Source organism: Drosophila nasuta, chromosome 3, assembly GCF_023558535.2.
Source record: "Drosophila nasuta strain 15112-1781.00 chromosome 3, ASM2355853v1, whole genome shotgun sequence".
In the NCBI taxonomy this organism is placed as follows: domain Eukaryota; kingdom Metazoa; phylum Arthropoda; class Insecta; order Diptera; family Drosophilidae; genus Drosophila; species Drosophila nasuta.
This window is the reverse complement of record NC_083457.1, coordinates 49936899-49962355: the sequence shown is the minus strand read 5'-3', so window position 1 is coordinate 49962355 and position 25457 is coordinate 49936899. Positions and strand designations below refer to the sequence as shown.

Here is a 25457-nt window from a genome sequence, read left to right as displayed (position 1 = left end):
CTCTCGGGTGGCTCTGCTCTGCTATGCTGTGGTTGGGTTTGTCAACCTCAACAACATGACGGGATGAGCTCATTACTTTAATGGGTTTTTCCGCGGATTGCGACAACGACAACAACGACTTCTGACTGCCTGGCAGCAGCAACAGCAGCAGCCTGCGGGCCTCCTCCTTCTGTTCTTGTTGCCTTTCAACTTAATGCTAATGAAATATTTGTACATTATGCATTTTATTTGCGTTAAATCCATGCCATGGCAAGCAGCAAACAGCAAGTAGCAAGCGAGCATGCGCTTGGGGTCAATGGAAGTCAGTCAAAAGGATTACAAGCACATTCTTACACACACACACAAACAATCAACGGCAAGCGGCAGAGTAATTAGCTTGCAAAATCAACAACAATCAAAACAACCTGCAAAATGGCAAACAATTTTCATAAAAACGAGAAAAATTAACCCAGAAATCTAATTAGCGAAAAAAAAGAGCACAAATACAAAACTCGGCCTCGGGGTAAGCGAAGAGAGTTGCGTGTCCAGGACGAGGGCTGCAAAACAGCACGGCAAAAAAACACGCACACAGGCAAACATCAAAACACAAACACCGGAGACGAGTTGAGTCGAGTCGGGGGCGTTGATGACGAAATCGAGACGATGATGGAAAATAAAGGAAAAAAGCAGCTACAGACGAACGTCATCTGTCGCATGTTTTCGTTGTGGGGGTAACCTGAGCACCGTGTGGAATGGCTCTAGGGAAGTGCTGACCATGACGCCCGTTAGCCTGGACTGGACCACAGGCAGGAGAATATCACAGGACACAGGACACGAAACGGCAGCAAGTGTGCTGGGCAACGAAACCCGGCAATTCTCGACTCGAGTGTAATAGTTGCAGCAATTGTTGGCACTACAAACAACCGTTGTAATTTTCGTCGTTGGGGGCACGTGAGGCAAATTAATTGCATGTTAAACAGCCAGCGCGTGTGCAGCAACAACAACAACAGCAGCTAGAGAAAAATTGTTGAATTATTAAAACAATATTTGTGTGTGTACGATTAGATGGCAACAGGAAGAGCGGGGCGTTAAAGCAATGCCACGCCCACTAGGAAAATTACAATGACGCTTTGTGTGTGTGTTTGTGTGTGTTGGTAATGGCAACTTGGCGCCAAGAGGACGACGACGCGACAGGACATTGAAGAGTGTGAAGTAAGGTGGCAATATTTACATTTACACGCTTTATTTAACGTCCTGTTCCTTGTGCTGTCTACTAAAGAGCCGCCTGTGGCCAGTTAAACATGCCAAGACTCCGCCTGACGACATCGCTTTGTTGGCCATGACGACAACAATGGCAACAACAATGTGCCAACGTTATCGTTTATGGCCAGCAAGCAGTTCTTCCCCGATACGAAAAGGACGCCCCAATTTCAATGTCACACGCAACGAAGGAGCAAAAGGAAAAAAATCAAGTAAGAAAACTACAGTTGAGTGTGCTCGACTGTGAGATACCCGCTACTGGCTTTTAATAATAGAAAAATATACCAAACTAATATACCACAAAAATACTGAAAATATACCAAAGGTTATATTTGGTATATTGGCGGAGTACTACATTCAAAATATACCATAGAGTGAGATATTCGCTATCCATTTCGAATAAAAGTAAAATTGTGCGGTATTAATCTCAAAATATACCTAATTAATGCACCGCAAAAATACTAAAAATATACCAAAGGGTGTATTTGTTATATTTTTATAGTAATAAATTCAAAATATACCATAGAGTGCAAAAATATACCGAAGTATATACTTGGTATATTGATATATGTACATTAAAAATATACCACCGACTGTCAAATATACTGGATTTTCAGCCAAAGCAACTAAGACCCATATCAACTAGGCGTTTTTGTCCATACTAAATAATTTCTTAAATAACTTCTTTCTTCCGCCTGGACGCACAAAGTTATTAAACCCTTTTACCCTATGGGTAGCGGGTATAAAAAACGACGACTTTCATTTCAATTCAGCACATAAATATAAATATTTATGCAAATTTAGCTTGAAATAATAATAAATATTGTAAGTCGAATTAACTGTAGCTACATTAACTAATCAATTTAGTTGTAGTCGCCCACATTCTGTTAATTTACTTAGTGACTTCATTTAGCAAAGAACTAATTAAAGATTTAACATTGACAAACTGAACTTCAATCATCATAATTTTGTCAATTTGAAAGCTGCTTTTGTGCTCAATGCACATTAATATTTAACACTAATATGCTTGAACTTTTGTTTTATTTTACATTCTAATTAAAGATTTAGATATTACAATATTAACTTGAGCTACTAAATCACATTATGTTGGTTTGTTTTATTCATATTGATTGCCTAAAGATCGAACATTAATATTAATGAAACTATACTACTAATACTAATAAGTTTGAACTTTTGTGTTTGGACTATTAAAATTTATTGAGTGTGGTTTCATAATCAATACAAAATTTAATTGAAAATATTAATGAATGCTTTTTGAGGGGAACGGATTAAGTAGAGCAGCCGCAGCAGCAGCAGCTGCCTTAGGTACTCAATATTCTGTGGATTTCCTCACACACTAAGTGAGGTCAAAGCCAAAGTCAACGACTATTTAAAGATGTAAACTATATTTAAACACAACAAGGGAAACGCGCTGTGGGTCTCTCTAGCTGGCAGTAGAGTGCAGCAATTAGTCAAAGCTTCGGTTTTATGGTCGAGGCTCGACACCTTGCATCATTTGCCAGCCCATTTGTCTTGTTGCCCCCGCCAAGTGGGTCAAGCGTTGCATATGCACGTAAATGCAGTTCACTTCTCCACTCTTCTCCCTCTCTTCCACACTTTACAACGAAAGAGCGGGGGATTTGTTATCGTCGAGCGGCGGCAATTATGGCTAGCAGCTTTATCAAAACCCGCTTGAATGAAGAAAAGAGTAGAGAGAGTGAAAACCAAACACAAAACAAAATACTTTTGGAAATGCTACAGCGCGTCATCATTAGCTGACCTCAAAACCTGAAAACCCAACATGAAATGAATGTTCGAAAAATTGTAGAAAATTGATAGGGATTTGAGTGAGGCAACGACAACAGCAACAACTGTGGAAGGGAACTGTTATCAAACGAACACACGCACAACACGCACACGTTGGGGAATTGTAAACGGCATCGCTCGGATTTAGTTGGTTGAAGTTGACTGCAGCAGTGTTCTTGCTGCTTATCGTTCGTTAAATCAACACCAAGCAATTCGTATTATTGGAAAAATTTCCACATCGTCTGCAGTCGCCGCTCTCGGCATGTGGTCACCATGTGAGTGAGAACGAGGTGAGGCGGGGCGAGGAGTAGGAAGTAGGAAGAGGAACACAGAGGCTTCTGCCTGCATTTGCATGCATAGTGGCAAAACATGACATGCTCCACATTCGTGTGACATTTGCTGGGGCAGCAAGCAAAAGTGTTACATGCAACACTCTCCAACTAGGAGGCAGGCTGACTGCCCTCAAAATAGCTTGGCAGTTGCAGTTTTTTTCTGTTGTAGAGCAACCAACTGGAGAGACTATTGCCAAATGTCAGCAAGAATTCGAATTGGGATTAATTGAATGGGTGCTGCTGCGCTGCTTGGCAGCAATTTGCAACGGCTCATAAATTGAATTTGCTGCAAAAATGCAATTAAAAGAGCGCATGAAAATTACTCAAATTTATAGACAAACCGAACCGTGGCATGGAGAGACAACGAATTCCGTTGCGACTCATCCGTTCTGATTGAAATGCCTTACAGGCGCAAGAGAGGGGAAAAACGAGTACAACCAAAACAACTGAAAGCAACCGAAACCGAAACATTCCGAGCGGAAATTTCACCAACATCCGACTTGAGTATTTAATTTCCTCACGCCGCATTGCAGCTCTGGTAACTGGTAACTGGCTTTGGCTTTGGAGACTCGGGAGTTTTTCGGTCTCTGACTGATGTCATTCCAGTGTTGTATACCACGCATTACGTGTGGGTAGACGACTTCAGTTGGTGCCTCCAAAGAGCATATACACAACATAACATAACATAACATATACGTGACGTCGCATATGCTAACGAGTCTGGGGTCTGGGGCAAGGTAGGGCGACAGGTAGCCGAGACCAGACGGCAGACAGCAGACATCAGTAGACGGCAGCAGACATTGCAGAAGGAGAGATTGGAGTCGTCCCATAACATAAATAGAAACAACCACAAAGCTTGACAACGCGCGACACAAGTTTCACAATCCTCCACCCGCATGAAGGATATACCTGCATATAGAATACATACACACTCACATACACACACAGGTGCAAAAAGTAAAGGCAAACAACAACAACAACCCTCACGACGCGTATGCGACAAAAATTATGAATGAAGCCAAAGATAAGCAACAGCAAAAAAATACCATAATGCAATTTTAAAGCTAACCGACGCAATAAATGCTCTAAATAAATGAACAAGCAACAACTTGTCAAGACATGCACAAAAATCGTTATGCTTTTAGACATTAATAATATTATTGTAAAAATTTGATGGCTCATAAAATATTTGAAGCTGACAGTAGAACGATTTATTGTTTTTTAATAGTCTTTAAAGAAGTAAACTTCAAGGTTACGTGTTTAATAAACCTAATACAGTTGTAAACATTTTACGATAGTTACCCCAAAGAATATTAAATACTAAAAAATACTGAAAATCAAGCGATTTGTTGTCTCTTAGTATATTTTAAGAGATCAAAAGTTAAAGTCTTTGTCTTTAATAAACCGAATAAGGACGTTGATCTAATTACGTTATCAACTTTTTACGATAATCGCCTCAAAGAATATGAAATACTAAAAATACTAATAGTATTAATTGCAGTCATTATGGAGTCAAATCATAATATACTAGTTGAACGTTTTTTTGTCTCTTAGTATAATTTAAAAGGCCTAAGTTGATCTAATCAGCCCTGAAGAAATCGTCCATTGTCAGTTGATACCATATAAAGCATTACAAAAAATACTAAATACCAAATACTACAAATAACTAATAGTATTTAATACAGTATTAAAATGTAAAAGGAATGATATCACTTCAATCAGATTACTTTTGCATACAACAGAATAGGTACTTGTAAAATCACCAAGAAGTAAAAGTTTCAGAAGTATTCTACTCTATGAATTACCTTTCCCAACAAACTCTTCAATAATTTGCAGAAGAGTGTCTCTATTCTATGAATTGCACTTGCTAACAAGTTGTTGCAAATTCAAAATATTTGCAATATTTTGTCAAGAATTTTGTGCTCTTTGTAAAGTTCATCTCATAGCTGGAATGCTCTTCTCTCCTGGTTGCCAAAGGAATATCGCATGCAAGCGGGAACAAGTTCATATGGGCCGGATTGCGGGTGTGTTGCGTCATTTTCTTGCTTGACAACTTCAACAGCAGCGACAGCGACAGAAACAGCAACAACAACAACGACAGCGACAACAGGCAAAAACTGTAGTCGGTTCTGTTTGAAAAGATTAAAAATTGTATTGTGTGTGCGTGTGCTTTCTGTGGACTGTGTTTGTGCCGGCTTCTGTACTACTTAGGGACAGGATGCAGTCTAGGGGCATGAAACTTTTTAGCACTTTTATTGCTGCTGTAGCTGTCGTTTGTAGCTCTCTGTTGCTGAAGCTGTTGCGTCGCACTCAGACAACAAATTGTCAGGTTGTTGACGAGCAGCACAACATCACACCAGATGCCAGAAACATAAACAACAATTTCACAAAAAAAGAAAGAAGAAAACTGAAACACATTTTCTTCTTAGAACGAAGTTCTGCTGGCTAATAAACTAGTATGCGAGAGTTGACTGAATAGTTGGCTGCTGCTATTGCTGCTTGCTTCAAACGTCGTCTAAGGCTAAAAAGAGGCACTTGAACAGCATTAAACTCTACTCATTTAGTTTTGTGATTACCCCATTGCGTGTCGCCTCAAGTGGCACAAACTCAAAGTGCGCTTATCAACGCCCAAAGCATCAGGCAGATAGGCACACAAGGGGCAAACAACACCCGGTTAGCTGGATGGTGGGGGGAAGGGAATGGGGCAGGTTTCAACAAATATTTTATAGAGCATGCATGATGGCCGGAGCTCTCTCTCTCTCTCGCTCCCTCGCTCTCAGTGCTGGGACTTGACATAGTTTGTTTGTCCCCCAACTCTCCTGCTGCTGCCTGCTGCATGTTGCAAGTTGGAACGCACGCTGGTGCGCAGGTAAAGTTGATTTATGCAACAGCTTGCTAGGCGACACTCGCAAGCGGCATAATATTATAAACTTGAAGCTTTTACACCTATTAAAATGTGCACAAATGACTACGAGTGTGTGTGTGTGTGCTCCCTCCTCTCTATGTGTGCTTGCCACTTAAAAAAACTAGCAGCGCAAAATTGGATTTAATCCTCGCTCGGCAAGCAGTGTTGCCTTGGTTGCAATTTTCATTAAACTTGCAGCGCGCTGCGCTGCTGCTGCAACCAGCCGCGTGGCAAACTTGCAACTTGCACTTATGTGCCGTTATTTTATGCATGAAACCAAATAACGGCAAACCAGCCAGCCAGTCAGCTAGTCAGGCAACCTCTCCCGGAGTACGCCATTTTGGGGCTTCCGTCCAACCAAGGCAAAACTCGACGGGGGGAGCAGCAGATCGGGAGTGTTCATAACTTCATTAGGGTCGAGCCAGGCGAGCAACAAATTGAGCCAAAGTTTTGCACCGCGTTCACCGTTCGGTATCTCTATATTGCCTTAACCCCTGCCGCGTTACGCCCACTAAATCACCACCCAAGCAGCCAGCCTGCTGAAATGTGTTTGCTCGAAAAGAGAAATATTAAAAAATATAATCCGCATAATTCAACGTGCACGGGCAACGACGAGCGCTTAACCTTATCACCTTACTTGTCCCCGAACCTGCCTCACCAAAAGACCTCTCTCAAGACCTCCACACATCCATGTAATTAGTCATGAAAACTGAGAAGCAACTGCGATAGCTTGCAACCCGAGACGAAGACGGTGAGCTAGGCGACATTGAGGGGCTGCACTACATACTACAACAAGAGAAAATGTCGCGTGCTTCTCTAATTCTAATGCCAGGGCTTGAACCCTGCGATAGGGAACGAACAACGACAACGACGCTGATTTGTCAGTGATTCGCCTCAACTTGTTTGGCACGTTTTCGTGTAGGAAGTGAAGTTGTGGCCCAGGGGAGGAGGGAAGGAAACGAATGACTCTCAGAGACTTTCTATAATAAAACACAGCGAAAAATAACTCGAAACGAAATTAACAAATTCATTGCGTGCCGAGAGAGAAACACAATAATTCAATTAATGACCAATATCCATCAACGCTGAACTGAAAATAATAAATACAAATGCAGCAGCAACCAATATAATTGGCCCGCAGACATTTTAAAAATAAAACACACAAAGTTATTAAAAAATATGTTGTTTATATTATAAAAAAATATAGCGCATATTTTATGTACAAACTATTTGGCATATTAAAGAATTTTAAAAAATGAGAACATTCAAGTATTTTACTGCAGAGAAATCGTGAAATGTTGCTGCGATTTAATCAAAGCAACTTTAAACGCTGCTGAACTAGAACAAAAAGAATGCAAAGAATATCAGATAAGCGGAATTTGAACTCTTAATGGATCTTCTATGCTTATAACGACAGTTTCGAAAATCGTTTGAATCAATTTTAGATAAAGCTGTTTGATCAAATCAAAAATCTAGTATCATTAAATCAAATGGATGTGACTTGACTTGTAAAATGTTGTATAAAGAATTCGAAATATTGAACACGATTTATACAACATATTATAGGAAACATTGTTCATGTTATATGCATTAGCCTAAAAGATAAGCAATCGCAATCGTTTTGAAGGTGTTGGCTAAAAGTTATTAGCGACTCCTGCCAAACAATTTGTCCGAAAGAGTTATTAAATGCTGTCTGTTGCCATGGCCGTTAAAACTCATGAAATATATGCTAGAAAACGCATATCCAATGCCGTTCACTTGACGAGTTTTAGTGGCTTAAACACCACACAACAACAACAACAAATTTAGTATTAACAAAAAAGTAGGCCTAACTCAACTAAAAGTCAACTTGGAATGGTTTATGAGCTAAGACTGGCTGCTGTTGCTGTTGAAGTTGAAGTTGCTTGGGGCAGAGAGACCGTCGACTCTTTTTTCATCTTTTTTTTTTTGCTAACCAACCCGTCGGGGCAAGTGCCGAAAACTTGTTTTTGGACTCCACTTGAAGAACTGGAGCATACGGTTCGAGTGTGTGGCACTGTTGCGACTCCGTCCAGCTGTAGCTCAATTCGCTTAACATTTTTGTGAGCCAAAAGAAAAGGAAAATACTCACTCGCCGGGGCAGCAAACATTTTTCACGTTTAGCATGTGGCAGTGGCAGGTAAAAAACACATACACAAAAAAAGAAAAACAGAAAAGAGGAAAATAAAAGAGCAATGGACCGATGAGAAGAGTCCACACAGAGCAATTCGCACAGCATCCGCGAGCTCCAAATAGAACAAGTTCAAATAAAATGCGCGATGTGATCCAAGAGTCGACGACAACAAGCTAAACAAATTAACATTGTGACTAGATTCGAATACATAACCTAACGAGTACTAGACTAGATATGCATACAAACAGAACAGAACAGAACAGAGCAAAACACGACAAATAAATCCAAGTAGAAGGCGTCATTCCCAGGCACAAATACATATCCGCTTCTCATCAGTCTTCTTATCAGTTATCTGTCCTCAGTGGCTGTCGCAGTCAACGCTTCCACACACACACTGAGGGACAAACAAAGAACCGAAATAATACTAATGAAAAAAAATAAAACGCAGCTCTGACTGCGACACGGCGCAAATATTGATTTTTATTCTCTACGACTGTGTGTGTGTGTGTGCGTGTGTGTTTTATTTTATGTATTTATATATTTATAAGGCGGCAGCAACTTCATTTGCTCTCTCACCAAAAACCAACCATCCATCCATCGCTCTGCTCTGCTCTTTCTCTCGCTCTCTGTATATCTATGCTTCTTGCCACAGGCGGAGCTGCGAATGCGTGGAAATAACAAAAAACGCAAGCAAAACAAACAAAACTACAGCAACAGCAGCAACAATAACAACCAGAAACCTCGTCCAAGCTTTAAATATTTCAAACACGTTGAAACAATTGCAAGCAAAACGATAAGCGACAAACGTGAAGCGAGAAGTGAACTGAAGTGGAGAGAAGAGAAGAAGCTACTGTGACGGCAGACGACACAACGACAACAACGCGTTACAATCTAGCAAATTTTAGCGTGCTTTATTTTATGTTATGTATGTATTAAAAAACAAGCAAAGAGTACCTAACTAAAACCAAGTCGAAGTTTGAATACTCTGCTGCTATCGGGTCTTAGTTGGTTTGTTGAGAATCTGGTATATTTTGTTGTATTCTATGGTATATATTTTGAATGTCTTAGTATATCATTATTCCAAATATACCCAATACTATATTTGGTATATTGATATACTAACATTATGTTAATTTGTCAAAAAATATTAAAAATATATTTATTACTAAATAGGTTTGTAGTATTTTTCGACAAATTAAAATAATATTAGTATATCAATTAACCAAATATAGTATTCGGTATATTTGTAATGCTTTTTTTTACATACTAACATAGTATATTTGTAGAATAATACCGCACTATTCTGCTTTTACTAGTAATAAGTAGCGGATATTTCTCGCCTGCAGTTTTCTTATTTGATTTGTAAGACCAAATACATTAACTGAATATATATTCTTATTATTTTAAAAAAAAGTTTCTTATTTTTGTATGTGAGAAAATTCTATTAATACAACATGTATCTTTAATAGTTACTTTTTGGAAAATAAATTTATTGCATAACAACCAAAATTTTTTATTTATGCTAATTAGTGATTTACCATTGCGGTTTTAGAAAAGTTGCGCCCCTAAATACTCCCTTTAGATACACAGTTTATATATCAATTATGTTATTCTGCAGCTCTTTATCGATTGCCTTAATCCTTGAATATTACCCATCACGTTCCAAGCCTGTTCAAACAACTGTGCGACCCTTTGACACTCTGCAGAGCAAACTAAAGCTAAGAATAACAAAACACGCACGAGGCCAAGTCAGGCCAGACCAAGCCAGGCAATAGCAACGGTAGCGCAAGTGAAACGACTAAAACGGAGGAGGTCAGAAGCGTTCGAGGGGGGTTTTTTTTGGATTCAAGCGACAGGCAAGCAATCACATTTACTGCCCCTCAACAGACGAACGACTCCGACGACGACGACGGACGCATCGCTGACTGCCTGACTGACTGTCGAGAGGGTTTCCTTTGTCAGCAGCAGCGTAGCGCCTCCTTGTACAATTCCGACTCACCCACTGATTCGTAAGTCTTAAGCAATTTGGCCTGCTGAAATGCTCACGTGACCTGCTTACCGAGTCAAAGGCGAAAAAGGAAGTGCGCTCAGGATGCGCATCACTGACAGACCCTGCAGCACATTTCGTATTTATAGCGAGGGGCGCGAACACAACGCGAACGACCCTAGCAAAAGGCGTTAGCAGATGTATCACTTTCGGTTTTCAGCAGCAGCGAAGCAGCTGATGAGCAACAGCGCTACTTCACTCTCTTCTTGCCTCTCTTTCTCTTCGCCTTTCTCACACTCTCTATTTGTTTTGTGTATGCATATACACCCCCTAATAAAATGTTGGTCAATTTTTCGAGCATGTGTTTATTTTAGATCCAAGTAATGTTGATAATAAAACATCATATAGGGGCGTTTGACAGCGTTTGAGTTAGACACAATATGTCTATAAATGGAAACAAATTTTAGTGGAGTGTTCTTCCACTATATAAATAACTACTCTAATCCGAAGTTATCTATCTATTTGTACATATTTTTTTTCTCAACAATACTTAGCAGGGTGGCTACAGAAGCAAAAACCAATTTGGGAAGTTCTTAATTAAACTGCCCCAATTCTTATTGCTTTGCAAGGCATTCATATATTTCATTTTTATTGTCTGCTGGAAATTTACTTGAAATATATAAAACTAGTTACTCTTCTTGGATTATGTATTCTGAAGAATAACCTTTTTACTCTAATTTTAGCAGCTCGATTCTAATTCTCTATAAACTTCATTTTTAATCTACTTATGCTTCAAATATTTGTTTAGCTATTGTTAAACCTCTCACCATTTTGAGTAATCTTTGAAGAACCTCTTAACACTTGTAAATTTCAATTAGTTAGCACATAGCATTGTTTTTATTTATAATTGAAAGGGTTATTGACTCTCGCTGTCAGCCTTTTATGTGTAGCACAACTGTTTACAATGTTGCAGCAGCAGCTACAACAAGAAAACAAATCACAGATGAAATGGTCTCAAGTGCCACAGATAGATGTAAATACATATATGTATGTATGTATATAGTAGATCCAAGTCTGGAGTGCAGCGTATAAACAAGCGGCAAATATTTGCCGAGCTATTCAAAGCCGTGAATCGATCCTGGCCAACAGACAGTAGCAGCAGACCCAATCCAATTCAAACCAACAACAGCAACAAGAGCAGCAACAACAACAACGTGCAACAGCTAGGCTAAACATGCAATTTATTGTGGCAGCCGCAAAACAGCTACAACATGCAATATGGGAACATGGGAACTTTTAGTTATTTTTCCACTTTTTACTGTTGGCTGCGCTGTGTTGTGCTGTTGTTATGCAAATGTGGGAAAAATATTTGAACATTGGCTACGCACTGCCAAATGGGTAATAGAAATATGTAAATTGCAATTTTGTAAATATTTCTACAACTCCGAATCCAATTGAAATTGTTGCGCTGCGCTGCGAAACGGAACGCAATGGAACGAAAAACGAAGCGATATGAAATGAAACGGAAGTGAGTTAAGTTGGCAGCTTCAAACTGCAGCGCACTCAGCGAATTTGCGCATTGTGTTTGCTTAGCAAATATTAAAACTAATTTGTATGTATGCACATTGGCACACATACAGACAGTCAGATAGTAAAACACCTACACACACTCACACATAGAGAGACACACTCAGGTGTCTGGTTAATTGCATTGAGATGTATGTAGCTGAACAGCGAACAGAGGTAGCTTCATTTCTATCCCATGGCACAAGGCAATCGCTGACACAATTGATATTGATTTCGATCTAAATCTGTGTCAAATTGATTACTGCTGCAGAGCTACGTCACGTTGAGCATTGTAAAAAGAAACTGCTGAGCAACAAATAAACACGAGTTGAAATGGTCTACTTCAAGTTTTCGTCAACTCGCAGATACTCTACTTTGAAGTGTTCTAACTTTCGGGTTGCTCAAGTAAATGTGAAATTTTCAGAATATGTTTACACTGAAAAAAAACTAAACTTTATGTATATCAGTTTAATCATACTATATTAACTTTTGGTTTTTTTTAAGTTAAGAAATATTGCATATTTACTTCAAGTTTTCGTCAACATGCAGATACTCTTACTTTGAAGTGCTGTAACTTTTTAGTTGCTAAAGTAAATATTATGAAATTTTCAAAATATGTTTATAATGAATTAAGTAAACTTTGTGCATATCAGTTTAAGCATTCAGTATTATAGTTTCGTTTTTATCAAGTTATGAATTACTACAAAGAATAAATACTTTTTATGTTATACGACTGTCATTCTTCTCAATCTCACTGCGAATGATATTTCTATTTCTATTTTGATTATCATTATGTTATTTAGAAATCAAACATTTCAATTTAGATTTCGTTGATTGACAAACGTTCTTCAATTTTAGCAAGTTAATTACAATCATTTGATTACCCCAGTTCTTAGGGCATGCACAATACAACAGAAATAATCAGTAAAGTGCATTGAGCTGCCACATGCCGCATGGTGCGGGTTGGGTCGAGCGCCTGGGGAGTAACTGCAACTTCGAGTGTGCCACTAGACACAAATCCAACAACTGCAATGCACTCGAGACTCAGCACAACCCAATGACAAATAGACGCAGTAACTGAGCATTGAGAATTGAGACTCAACTCGCGTCTGAGAAAGCTGCAGCTGTAGCTGCATCTGCAGTTGAAACTGTAACTGAGATTTCGCTCTCGGCGCAATCACAGCGTGACATTTTGTTGGACAGTCAGTCAATCGGCCGGGGCTATAACAATAACTTGCCAGGCGCTGCAACAAATTGCAAGCTGACATCCTTCTGCCACATTCACATCCACATCCACGTCCTTGTTCCTGTCTAACACCCACTTCCCACGCCCACCCGCTCTGTACTTTTGCTTGTTCTGAGCTCAGCAGAAGGAGCAAGTTTTTGGTGCTAGTTTTGAAGTGAAGCATCGCATGAAATATGCTTGAAAATTTGTAGTTGTTCCCCAAGCGCAATCGTATAATTCATGACCCTACAACCCTCCATGGCAAAGAAAATAAAACTGTTTTCAGAGATGAGCAAAAAGTCAAAATAAAATGCTGCAAAGTTGAAAAGAACTAAAATAAAATATATTTTAGGGAAAATGAAAATCTGTATTAAATAATTCTCATTTTAAAGTATTTTGTATTATTTAGTTTTTAAATCCCGAATCTCAGTAACTTTTTCTATTAAAACATTTGCACTAATCTTTCTTTTTTCCGCTTCAAAGTACTTTCATAACTTTAAAATGATTCCAATGATATTCCATAGATTATTATCTCTATTAAATATTCTCATTTTAAAGTTTTGAAATATTTTTCTCATTTTAAAGTATTTTTTTCTTTGCTGTATTATTTAGTTTTTAAATCCCGAATCCATGAAACTTTTTCTATTAAAACATTTGCACTAATCTTTCTTATTTTCGCTTCAAAGTACTTTTATAAGTTTAAAATGATTCCAATGCATAGATTATTATCTCTATCAAATATTCACATGTCACACAAAAGTCACAGTTACTTTTCGACTTCACGCTCCCTTCTTCCGGCATCTCTAATGTCATTCACACAAGTTCTTTCCATATTTCAGCCCCTTTAAAATATGTCCTTCTCTATTCTATTAGACAGTTTTGTAAGTTTGCTATCTCTGCTAAATTTTCACACGGTGATTCACAAGTCACAGTTACTTTTCAACTGTGTAGCTAGCGTTTTTATTTCATTATTTTTTTCTTTTGCCATCTCCACGTCGCATTCTTGAAAAGTTTGGGACAGGAAGCGCCGGCAAAAGTAGCTGAAAATTGAAATGAAAGCAAAAATTGTGGTGTACGTCTGCATGAAGACAACCACTCAAATCAGTTAAATGTTGTTTTTTTGCTTTTGATCGTTCTCACAGGAAAAAAAGCCAAGGGAAGCACACACATTTTTCTCAACTGTCTCGCACAGTTGATGTTTAACTTTTTAATTTCATTTGTGTGTGATGGCTGCTGGAAGTTGAAGGGGTTGTTTGAGCACAACTTTTTCAAGTTTCACTCATAAGCGAGATTCGCATCGATAAGAGTAAAAGAATCTTTAGCTCAACCGCAAATCTGCTTTGTTATGCAGTAATTCCCAGCACGAGCATCTAGTGCTCTCCCTAATGCTAGTTTCAGCCCTGTTCCAGTTACCATGTTTATGTTTATCTGACAGTTTTCCTCCTCCTAGCAAATTCACACCTTACTTCGTTGTCCTGTCGTTTCCACTGGGGTTCAATGTACTCAAAATTTTATATCAATATTAGGTTGTGAGGTAGAGAGAGAACGATACTGACTGCATTTGAAATCGATTTGCTATTTTTGCTGTAGTTTTTTGGCCGTCAATTGCCATCCAGCTACATCCCACTCTCCCACTCTCTCTGTCTCCTTATCTCTGCCTACTTTTTGGCCTCGACAACAGCAGCGCAACAGTGGCATTGCAACTGAAATCTCATACGATTTATTGTGGCTCCGATTTCGGGATGCATTTATCCATAGGATTAGCAACAAACAAAAAAACTTTTGCCGCACATTAAAACACAAACTTCAACTGGATTTATGATGGCATTTTCGCATTTACTGTTATTGTTGTTGTGGCTGTGGCTGTGGGTTTTCCATTCTTTTTTTGTTGTTGTTTAATGATAGTTCGATGCCGCACAAGTTGTGCCGAAAGTTCAGTTTATTAGTTTTTGCCACGCTTTTACTTTTATTTTTCTGTATTTTCGACATCGCTGCCAAGTGAAATGCGAGAGCTTTTCGCATAATAAACTTTTATCGTCTTGATCCTTGTAATTAAAAACTTTTCATTAAGTCGCCCCCAACATTTCCATTTTATTGTCAACTTAAGTCTTTGGCACTTGCTAGCGAATTGTGCCATGGCAAAAAAAAAAGGAAATAAAAGTGGGTCATCTCACATGTTGTTGTTGTATGCAAGTCTAAAAAGACGCTCAAGACTAATCCAAGTTTCTTTTAACGCTGACAAAATGATGTTCAAGTTGTAATTGCCTTGGGGGCAATTGCTTTAGGATTAGCCAGAATCAGTTGTCAGACTTGCGGAGAATATGGCTTAAAAGTAGATAGTTAGTTAAAGCATAGTTTCAGCTACTGTAATGCAAATGGACAAAAACTTTTATTTCCACAGCTGCGTCTCTAATTGGAGTATACGCAAACTTTGCCATAAAAGCTGCTTTATGAAAATCAATAAAATCGAAAACTAGCCAGTAGCAACCACCACACATAAAGCACACTCACACACACACACACGCATCCAATTTTTTGGAGAGGGGAAGGGAACTCGTGGAGTTTCTCTACAGCTCTCGAGCCGGAAATGTGTGTGCGCGCTCATGGATTGTGCCTCGGCCTCAGCGTCGGCATCGGCCAGGAGTTTTGTGCGAGACCTGGGCAGGAATGTCAGGAAGGTTTTCGTGGGTAGTGGGGCGTGGGGAAATGGCTATGGAAAAGAATGAATGGCCAAACCGGAACACGTTGCCAGAGCCTTTTGCGTGTGGGGAAACAACCACCGCGGCGTAAAGTTGTCGGCGGTTTATGGAATGAAACAATGTTTTGGTTTACATACATTTCTTGTTGTGTTTTTTTTTTCTCTCTGAGTACAGACGGATGTGCACTGAAGTGGCGACGCCTCAAAGGGGCGGCGCTGTGGAATCAACACACACACAACTAGCGCAGCAAACAATGCAAAAATGTTTGGAGCAGAGTTTGCAGCAAAGCTCGATGATTTTCCACGTGTGCGTTGCGTTGCGAGTGTTTTATGGCCATACGACCTGTCCTAATCCCATAAATCTAATTGACCAGCCCCGCTTGCTTTTGGGTTAGCCGGTCATCCCATTCCCGTTAGCACCTCCCACCATTGCGTCTCTCTCTCTCTCTTTTCTCACGCCTCATCTACGCTCGGTTCGTTTCATTCGTTCGTTCGTTCTGCCCGGCAGCTGACCATTAAATGCGACAGTAACTTTTTCTCAACATAAATTAGAACTTTGGCTCAGTCAGCAGCCAACAGCCAGCAACCAGCTAACGGTGAATTGTACCTTCACCGAAATGAAAACAATCGAGCAGCAGTGCAACATGCCAATGTTTGTTGTCCTGCAGCAGCAGCAACAACCACGACAGGCGTTTTGCTGCACTTTATGTGAAGGGAAGGCAAGGAAAAAACTTTAAATTGCCATAAAAACTTTTGAACTCTCTAGCTACTAGCTGCGACCGAAATGGGGCGTGGCAGAGCGTTGGGTCAACTGCAACGGCGTCCATTATACGGATTGATGACGCTTTTGTGCTGAAACGCCCGAAGCGCCATCTGAAGTGTGTCAATGGATGAGGCAATGACAATAGACACGCCGGCAAAATAGGTGGCAACACTTTTTGCCAAACAACTGCGATGATTAAATGACTGCCGAGTATACGAATTTACAAAAACGTCGTTGATGTTGTCGAGTATGCTTGAAAAGAAATGGTGACAACAGAGCAAAAACTTAATGTAATGAGATTCTTGAATCTTGCAATTTTTAAAGATGCTTGATTCAATTTAAGATATCAGCTCTTATTTTGGTTGAAGTTTAAACTCTTAAATTTCAACATACTGATATTTTGAATTTTTAAATACACTTCCAAATAATTTAAAACCTAATTACTAGATCTATTGTAAGAGCATTGAACTTTTTAGCATTTCGATATTTGCATCTGGGAGTTAGTTTCATTTTTAACCAGTTGCATAGTTTAAAAATTGGATTTGAGAAAGGATTTATTTTCAGGAACTTCAATATTTCTAAATAATTTAAAACCAAATTATCTGAACTATTGTAAGAGCTTTTGATTATTTTATCCACTTGCATAATTTGAAAGTTGGATTTCAGAAAAGATTTACATTTCAGTAACTTCAATTCATCGTGTCCACTTTTATTCGTGCTCTCTAATTGCTCATTCAATAGTTGAAGCTGACCTATCGGCAAATTAACTCACGCGCCCATCTCTTTGTAAATTGTCTCTTAGCATTCTCGTCTTTCCTTCCACTTGTCGCCTCTTCGTCTTTGCCACGCACTTTCAATTTTCTTATCAATAAAAGACGCTGCTGCTGACGTCGTGTCGTCGACTTCGCTGCTCCATTGTGCGTGAGTGTGTGTGTGTCTGTGTGTTGTAAGTGGGCGACACTAAAAGCTGCACACAAAGGCAACGCAGGCCGCAGTTTCAACAATTGAATTTTCTACTTTTGCTGCTTCGGCTACTTTTTCACTATTTAGCAGTTGTTATTGCTGTTTGTTGTCCTCTCTTCTCTTCTCCGCCTCCCCCACAACATTTGCAGTAATTTTGCCATTTGCCTTTGTGAGTTGTCGAATCGTAAGCGCTTTGTACGCGCAAAATGAAAATAATACAACTACTACAACGAACTACAACAACAAAAAGAGATCTCAACAAGTTTGCCGTTAGTCGAGTTAAGCAGATTTACCGTTGCCCATTTCGCAATGATTTGTGTGTGTGTGAGAGAGAGAGAGAGAGCGCGCTATAGATGCTGCCCAAAAGGCATAATTGCCAAGTGCTGCACTCGAATGAACTTCATGCCGCACTTTGCTTTGAACTCAGGGCTTTCCATTCAAAAAAGGGTTTGCTGGCAAGAGGGGAACAGACAGACATAGATACCGAGTATTGGCCACATAAAGTGCAGTCCAATAAAAAAAAGCAAAGAGCTCAAAAGTAAACATTCAACTGTCAAGCCATCAAAAAGCTTCAGCAGCAAAACTTGAATAGTTGTTGTTGCAGAACATGTTAATGAAAATAATCATGATGCTGAACATGCTAAGTTGTTCAGTAGGCAAAGAAGCGAGAAGAGAGAGATCAAGATAAAGCTACAAAAATAGCATAAAATGAATTGTGGCTTGAACTTCAAACGATGCTACTGCTGCACTGGGATAATAAACAGGCCACCAAAAAGGTAAATAAATAAATGCGGCAAACGAACGCCAACTAAAATAGAACAACAAATTGAGCATAAAGCATAAATAACAACAGCAGCCAAAGAGCGCCACACAGAGCGAGAGCAAAAGAGAGCGCGAGGTTGCGAGAGAGCGACTGCAGCAGCAACACAGCCGCAGCAGCTGCACATTCTTCGTCTCCTTCTGTCGCTTGGTATTCCATGCGCAGACGTCGACAGCTGGTTGCCTGACTGGTTTTTGGTTTGGTCCTCAGCTAAATTGCAGACAATTACAAGCAGCCACAACAACAACAACAGCAACAATGCTCTTTGACTTTTTACAACAGCAACAGCAGCAGAGGAGCAATAAAAATGGATTTGCTTTTATCAGGCAGCGCAAATAGAAAATGCAGCGGGAGAGAAATACTCTCTTTCTTCATCTCTCTCGCTACTTTACTTTTGTATTGTAGTTGCCAGATTTGTTTTGTATTTATATATGTTTAGTTTATTTGGCTGTTGTTGCGTTCATTGGCTTTTTGATATGATGATCGGGCTGCAGTCTTGTGCTACTTTTCGACCGATGCGTTGGCCACACTTACGCACACTCGCACACACTGGGTAAGAGAGACGTAGGAAGGTGTGAAAAGGAGCAAACAAGTTTTTCAGGGCAGCCACAGGCTGAACGACAATTAAAGCTGAAAATAGCAACTAAAAAGCGTGGCAAACTTTTAAACTCACCTTTTTTAATTAGACGAAGAATAATCAAGTTGTTGTTGTTGTTTTTATTTTCGCTCTTTAACAGAATTATGCTGGCTATAAAACGCAGTCGCGTTGCTGTTGTTTAAAAATGAATACAGAACAACATTGGAGTAAATAAAATTTCGAGATTTACATTTTTCTTTCTCTTATTTTTTGTTAGTTCCGCGATTGCCGAAATTGCGCTAATTGGAAATGGAGTTGAATGAGAACAAAAGAGAGAGAAAGACACAGAAACTATAATTAAACACGTACGCGAGGGGCAAGCAAAAAAGAAAAATAACAGCAGAAAATATCCTGCGGGCGCATTGAAAAAGGAAATATAGTGGAGAAAAGGAAAAAAAAGTAACAGAAAAAGCTTCAATGCGAGGAGAGGCGTTGGTCGCGGGGGCGGAAGCAAGCAGCATAGACGTCTGCGGCAGTCGGTAAAATTCCAAAGAGAGAAAGGGAGAGAGCGAGAGAGACACAGCGAATAAGGAAGAGGAAGAACTAAAGTTAGCGGCGACAAAAGGCAACCGACGACGCTGCGCAGGATATTCGAGGCGGTTATCTTTTATTTTTATTTATTTTAATTAATTCTCATCATCAACAACATGCACTGAAAAGCGGGCGCGTTCATTTCATTTATTTTATTTTTTGTTACTTCTTCGCTTTGACACTATATTTCAGTTTTCCCACTTCTTTTTCGTTGGCATGTTAATGCATGTGTGTGTGTTGGTCGTTTCAGTGTGTGAGTGTTGCTCTGTTTGTGTTTCCACTGCAACTCCGTTTGCTGCTGCTGTTTTACTTGCTGTTTGCTTTGCTTGGAAACTGAAACTTCTTTCTCTTTTACACTCACACACACACGTCGCACACTCACACATACGCATGCAAATAGAACACCACACACAAAAACACAATTAAAACTTACGCGTTAACTTCGCGCAGACTGGCCAGTTATTAATTATGTTTAATGTAATTTACACAACCGACAACAATTGCATTCATTTGTCTCCACTTTAGATTTGTTGTTAATTCTTATTTTTCACCGACAAGACAACGGAAAACACCGACCGACAAAGCCTCGCACTGAAAACGCGTCCAACTCAATCAACGGTCTTTTTTCGACTGAATCGGTTTTCTCTCCCTCTCTCGCGACAATCAACAACAACAGCATTGAAGAGAGATCGCAAGTGTGACCCCATCGTGGACACTTTTATGCGGAAAATATCAACATGATAGAAAATCAAACCGCCATTGATAATACTTTGAATATTAATACATATTTATTTTTTTCCTTATTTGAATTAACACCTGTGAAACTAATTATTTTAAATATACTAAATAGCTATTTCCCAATTTGCCGCATTGTAACGAATTTTAACTGTGTGGTAACATTAGTCCTAATGTGGCAACGACATGTACAGAAGTTTGTCTTGTGGCAACGTTTAGCTCCGGAAACAACTGTTATGCAGCCCTGCGAAAAATACCACCCGCTGTGACGTTGTGCAAATCCAATTTCAAATTATTTTTTTTACAAAGATAAAATGTATCTACAGGATAAAATATTTTCTATCTATCGCTAAGATTCACAAAAGCAAACAATCAATTTAAAAGTCGCGCGATAGACAAAAGTGGTATATTTTGATTCCAAAGTAGTATATATCAGTATCTAGTTTCTGGTCACACTGCGTATTATTTTCTTGTGGTGCGCGGAAGTGTTCTTTAATAGTTCGAGTAAAATTTATTGCGCGCGGATAAAAAAAAATAAACATTGTCAGATTAGTATCTGACACTAATAGTAAATAAATTTGAACGACTCCGCGCTTATAGAAAGGCGGTAGCCCATCAACAGAAAAATGCAGTCGCATAGCAAAAAGCGCGTTTGCTATTATTACGACAGTAAGTTGATAAATTGATTATTTAAAATAAAGCCAAAATACTAAAAATGTGCCAATAAGTAGAAACTTTGCTTATCTGCGATCATTTATTGTTTATTTGGATTGTTTGAACAGCGTCCACTCGGCACTTTTTTGACGGCATTTTTGCAAATTTCAATTTATAAAGCGACTGTACTAGCATTTTGCCGCACAGCACACTTTCCGCTAACGAGCGTACAACGCATGCGACTCTGTGGTGGTGGTGTGTACGTGTGTGTTTGTATGTACCTGTAGAGGCCTTTGTTCCATGTAGCGAAAGTGCTGCACTGCTTGTTAGCGGCAAAAGTGTGCTGTGAGCAAAGACGCCTTAACCACTGTCGCGATAAAATTTTCATTTTACCTAGCGTGGCTTAAAATTAGTCGAATTTTTTGCAATTAATTTATTGTTGGCTTCTCTGCACTTTAGGTGATATTGGCAACTATTACTATGGACAGGGACATCCGATGAAGCCACACCGCATACGCATGACACACAATCTGCTGCTCAACTATGGGCTCTATCGCAAGATGGAAATTTACGTAAGTTATAAGAACCGGTTCATTAATTAAACACCTGTCACTGATATAATATAATTACACACACACATCCACAGCGGCCACACAAAGCCACTGCCGATGAGATGACCAAATTTCATTCCGATGAATACGTGCGTTTCCTGCGTTCCATTCGCCCGGACAACATGACCGAATATAACAAACAAATGCAACGCTTCAACGTAGGCGAAGATTGTCCCGTCTTCGACGGTCTCTACGAGTTCTGTCAACTCTCTGCCGGCGGCTCAGTTGCTGCTGCCGTTAAGCTAAACAAACAGGCTTCGGAGATCTGCATCAATTGGGGCGGTGGACTGCATCATGCAAAGAAATCCGAAGCATCTGGTTTCTGCTATGTGAATGACATTGTTCTCGGTATTCTGGAGCTGCTGAAGTATCATCAGCGTGTGCTCTACATCGACATTGATGTGCATCACGGCGATGGCGTCGAGGAGGCATTCTATACCACGGATCGTGTGATGACAGTGAGTTTCCACAAGTATGGTGAATACTTTCCGGGTACGGGAGATTTGCGTGACATTGGCGCCGGCAAGGGAAAGTATTATGCCGTAAATATCCCACTGCGCGATGGAATGGATGATGATGCCTATGAGAGCATCTTTGTGCCCATCATCTCCAAGGTAATGGAGACATTCCAGCCTGCTGCTGTCGTCCTGCAATGTGGCGCCGATTCGCTGACTGGCGATCGTCTGGGTTGCTTCAATCTAACCGTAAAAGGACACGGCAAGTGTGTGGAATTCGTGAAGAAGTATAATCTGCCCTTCCTAATGGTTGGCGGCGGTGGTTACACCATTCGAAATGTCTCCCGCTGCTGGACATATGAAACCTCTGTGGCGCTGGCTGTGGAGATTGCCAACGAGTTGCCGTACAACGATTATTTCGAGTACTTTGGCCCGGACTTTAAGCTGCACATCAGTCCCAGCAATATGACCAATCAGAATACCTCCGAGTATCTGGAGAAGATCAAGAATCGTCTCTTTGAAAATCTGCGCATGTTGCCGCATGCGCCGGGCGTTCAAATCCAAGCTATACCCGAGGATGCGATCAACGATGAGTCCGAGGATGACGAGAAGGTCGACAAGGATGAACGTTTGCCACAGAGCGACAAAGACAAACGCATTGTTCCCGAGAACGAATATTCCGATTCGGAAGATGAAGGCGAGGGCGGCAGACGAGACAATCGCAACTACAAGGGTCAGCGCAAACGGCCGCGTCTCGATAAGGATCCCATCATCACCAATTCCAGCAACAAAACCTCCTCCGAAGCCTCCAGCGACATTAAGGACGAGAAGGAGAAGGGTGTGTTAAAGATTTGACATTGAATTTGATTTTCATTAGCTAAACTCTCTTCTGTGTTTTGCTTGCAGCAGATGCCGCCGATGGCGAAGAGACGCCGGCAGCCAATAACAATAGCAACAACAGCAGCAGCAATAACAAGGGCGACAACGATGCAAGTGCGCCAGCTGGCGGCGCCTCGGCAGCCAAGGGCGCCAAGGAGAACAACATATGACGTGGCGGCCGCAATTGGTTATAGAAACCAATTAAGCGACCGCCCAAATACAAGCCGCCGGATTTTACCTAGCATCCAGCTTCAACCTCATCATCCAGTCCGTGAACCTTTTTTTTTAACCGCATTATTGTAGTTCCTTACAAACTACTTAAGACTGTGCTGCAGTCGATCATCGAACCTCATACATTCATTCACTCACAAATTCATAGCAACATTTGGCTAGCTGGCCGATAAAAAAACAAAAGAATAAAAGAGCAGAAGAGCGAACTCATAGTAAACTAAAATCCATTTTACTCGTAAGGCAATTTCATTCAGTGTAAAAGAAATTCGTGTTTAAGCTAAGCAGAAGTTACAATTAAAGAATACAAATACCACATAAAAGATACAGATACAAATGCATCTGCGTATGCAGAGAATCTTACCGTTTAAGCGCGATCCGTTTAGATGCCGCATAAAACTAATTTGTAACCAATAAAACTTTTTAAATATTGCCGTGTAACAAAACTTGCCTTTTAACTACTTTTGTTTGATTTCGAAATCGATAATGTATTTAATCTGTTTAGTTTCTTTCTGGTAAACTTAAGAGTAATACTTTTCTTTAAGAAATTTACTAAATCACTAAATTTACTTCAATCAATATTTTCTTTATAAATATGACACATTATTTATTATTAAAACTTTTGTTGTAGGAAATTTACTCAGTTAAAAGAAGAATAATTCAATATAAATATGTTTCGTTGCTTTATACCAATATTATGTATACGAATTGTGTGACAGAGATTGATTTAGAAATCATCAATTATTGTAGCCATTTTATTTTCTTTAAACAAAATACAAAAATTAAATTTATATTCTTACAGCTAGCAGCCATCAATTATATTGTTGATATAAGAGCGATAAGTTGAAACATTACTTATTCTAAAAAAAATCTATTTTTTAGCTTATGGCATTCATCAGCAAAGTCGGGTGACTTTTCCATATCATAACCTATTAAAGGTGGCGTTCATTCGTAAATAATGTTTAAATTTCGTCAGGTATTAATTTCTCTAAGGCAAATTATGGGATTTGTATAAATATTTTGTATATCAATAGATTACAAGCTAAGTTCTTCCAAGAATTTTTATGATTTTTACTATTGGTATTATATTAGCAACTATTTTGGCTAAAGGAAAAATGTGAATCGTTTGAGGAAATGCTATAAGAGTTAAAAATATACCAACAAAAGTAGTAAGTAGGCCTTTTTGCCTATACAAAAGTATTTCTTAAATAACTTCTACAATTTTTTTCTAATCGCATCTAAATTTGCAGGAATTTTAAGGACTGCAGTCCTTATTGGATGTATTCTAGCTTTCAAATTACGCTTGTTTTTCGAAAGTGGCAAAAATATGAAGCAAACTTGATCGGCGTGCAATACATATCTCTCTTATAGTCTCAGAAATCTAGGTGTTGATACTGACGAACAGAAGGACAAACGGAAATTGTTGTATCATCGGGGCTGTTGACCCTGATCAAGAATATAACATATATACTTTATGGGGTCGGAGATGCCTCCTTCTGGCTGTAACCTGTTATAATACTCCTCTACCCTTTGAATCTAGTATCGGGTATAAAAGTGGTAGGATGAACAAACGATTGAAATTTGATTTCTTATATAAATTTTGGAACTTATTGTATGCAGTACTTAGTTCCTGAATAATGTAAAACACTTGAAATCAAAAGAAGTCTTTTATCGCTTAGTTAATACATAGTTTATTTAAAGGTTGTTTTTAAATGAAAAGGAACTTATATTACTTTACTTACTTTCTGATTAAAGTCAATACCTTGGAATCAAAAGTCTCTTATCTCGTCAAAGTTAATACATAGTTTATTTAAAGGATTTTTTAAAGGCAAAGAAACTCAGTTTACTTTATTTGCTTTCTGATTAATGTCAATACTTTGGAATCGAAAGTCTTTGCATCGCTTAGTTAATACATTGTTTATTTAAAGATTGTTTTAACGGCAAAGGAACTTACTTTACTTTACTTATTTTTTTTCATTAAAGTCAATATCTTGAAATCAAAAGTCTCTTGTCTCTCATAGTTAATACATCGTTTATTTAAAGATTGTTTTTAAAGGAAAATCAACTTAGCATACTTTACTTACTTTCTGATTAATGTCAATACCTTTATTTAAAGATTTGTTAAAGGAATAGGAACTTATATTACTTTACTTACTTTTTGATTAATGTGAATACCTTGGAATCAAAAGTCTCTCATCTTTCATAGATAATACATCGTTTATTTAAAGATTGTTTTTAAAGGCAAAGGAACTTTAACAATTTGTTTGAAAA

At 39.1% G+C, this 25457-nt stretch overlaps 2 protein-coding genes across 5 annotated transcripts in view; one reads left to right on the top strand and one right to left on the bottom strand.

Annotated features, from left to right (window-relative positions):
- The window catches only part of LOC132794494 (tyrosine-protein kinase Src64B), a 31309-nt gene extending 11046 nt beyond the window's left edge, over nt 1–20263 (bottom strand). The window contains exons 1-2 of one of the 3 annotated variants that reach the window (XM_060804974.1): nt 20058–20263; nt 19130–19225 (exon numbers count right to left, since the gene is read on the bottom strand). The gene's annotated coding sequence lies outside the window, so the exon portion shown is untranslated. The remainder of the gene's footprint in view (nt 1–19129; nt 19226–20057) is intronic. The other 2 variants (XM_060804971.1, XM_060804973.1) reach the window with 2 other exon arrangements.
- Nucleotides 20264–20817: 554 nt separating this feature from the next.
- LOC132791035 (histone deacetylase HDAC1) lies at nt 20818–23632 on the top strand. 2 transcript variants are annotated; one of them, XM_060799817.1, is made up of 4 exons: nt 20818–21028; nt 21473–21585; nt 21660–22917; nt 22989–23632. In XM_060799817.1, the coding sequence occupies exons 1-4, from the start codon at nt 20986–20988 to the stop codon at nt 23126–23128; spliced, it is 1554 nt and encodes a 517-aa protein (XP_060655800.1). In that variant the 5' UTR covers nt 20818–20985; the 3' UTR covers nt 23129–23632. The 2 variants fall into 2 exon arrangements, with proteins under 2 accessions (XP_060655800.1, XP_060655799.1); XM_060799816.1 differs by having other exon boundaries at nt 20819–21028; nt 22986–23632.
- Nucleotides 23633–25457: the final 1825 nt, after the last annotated feature.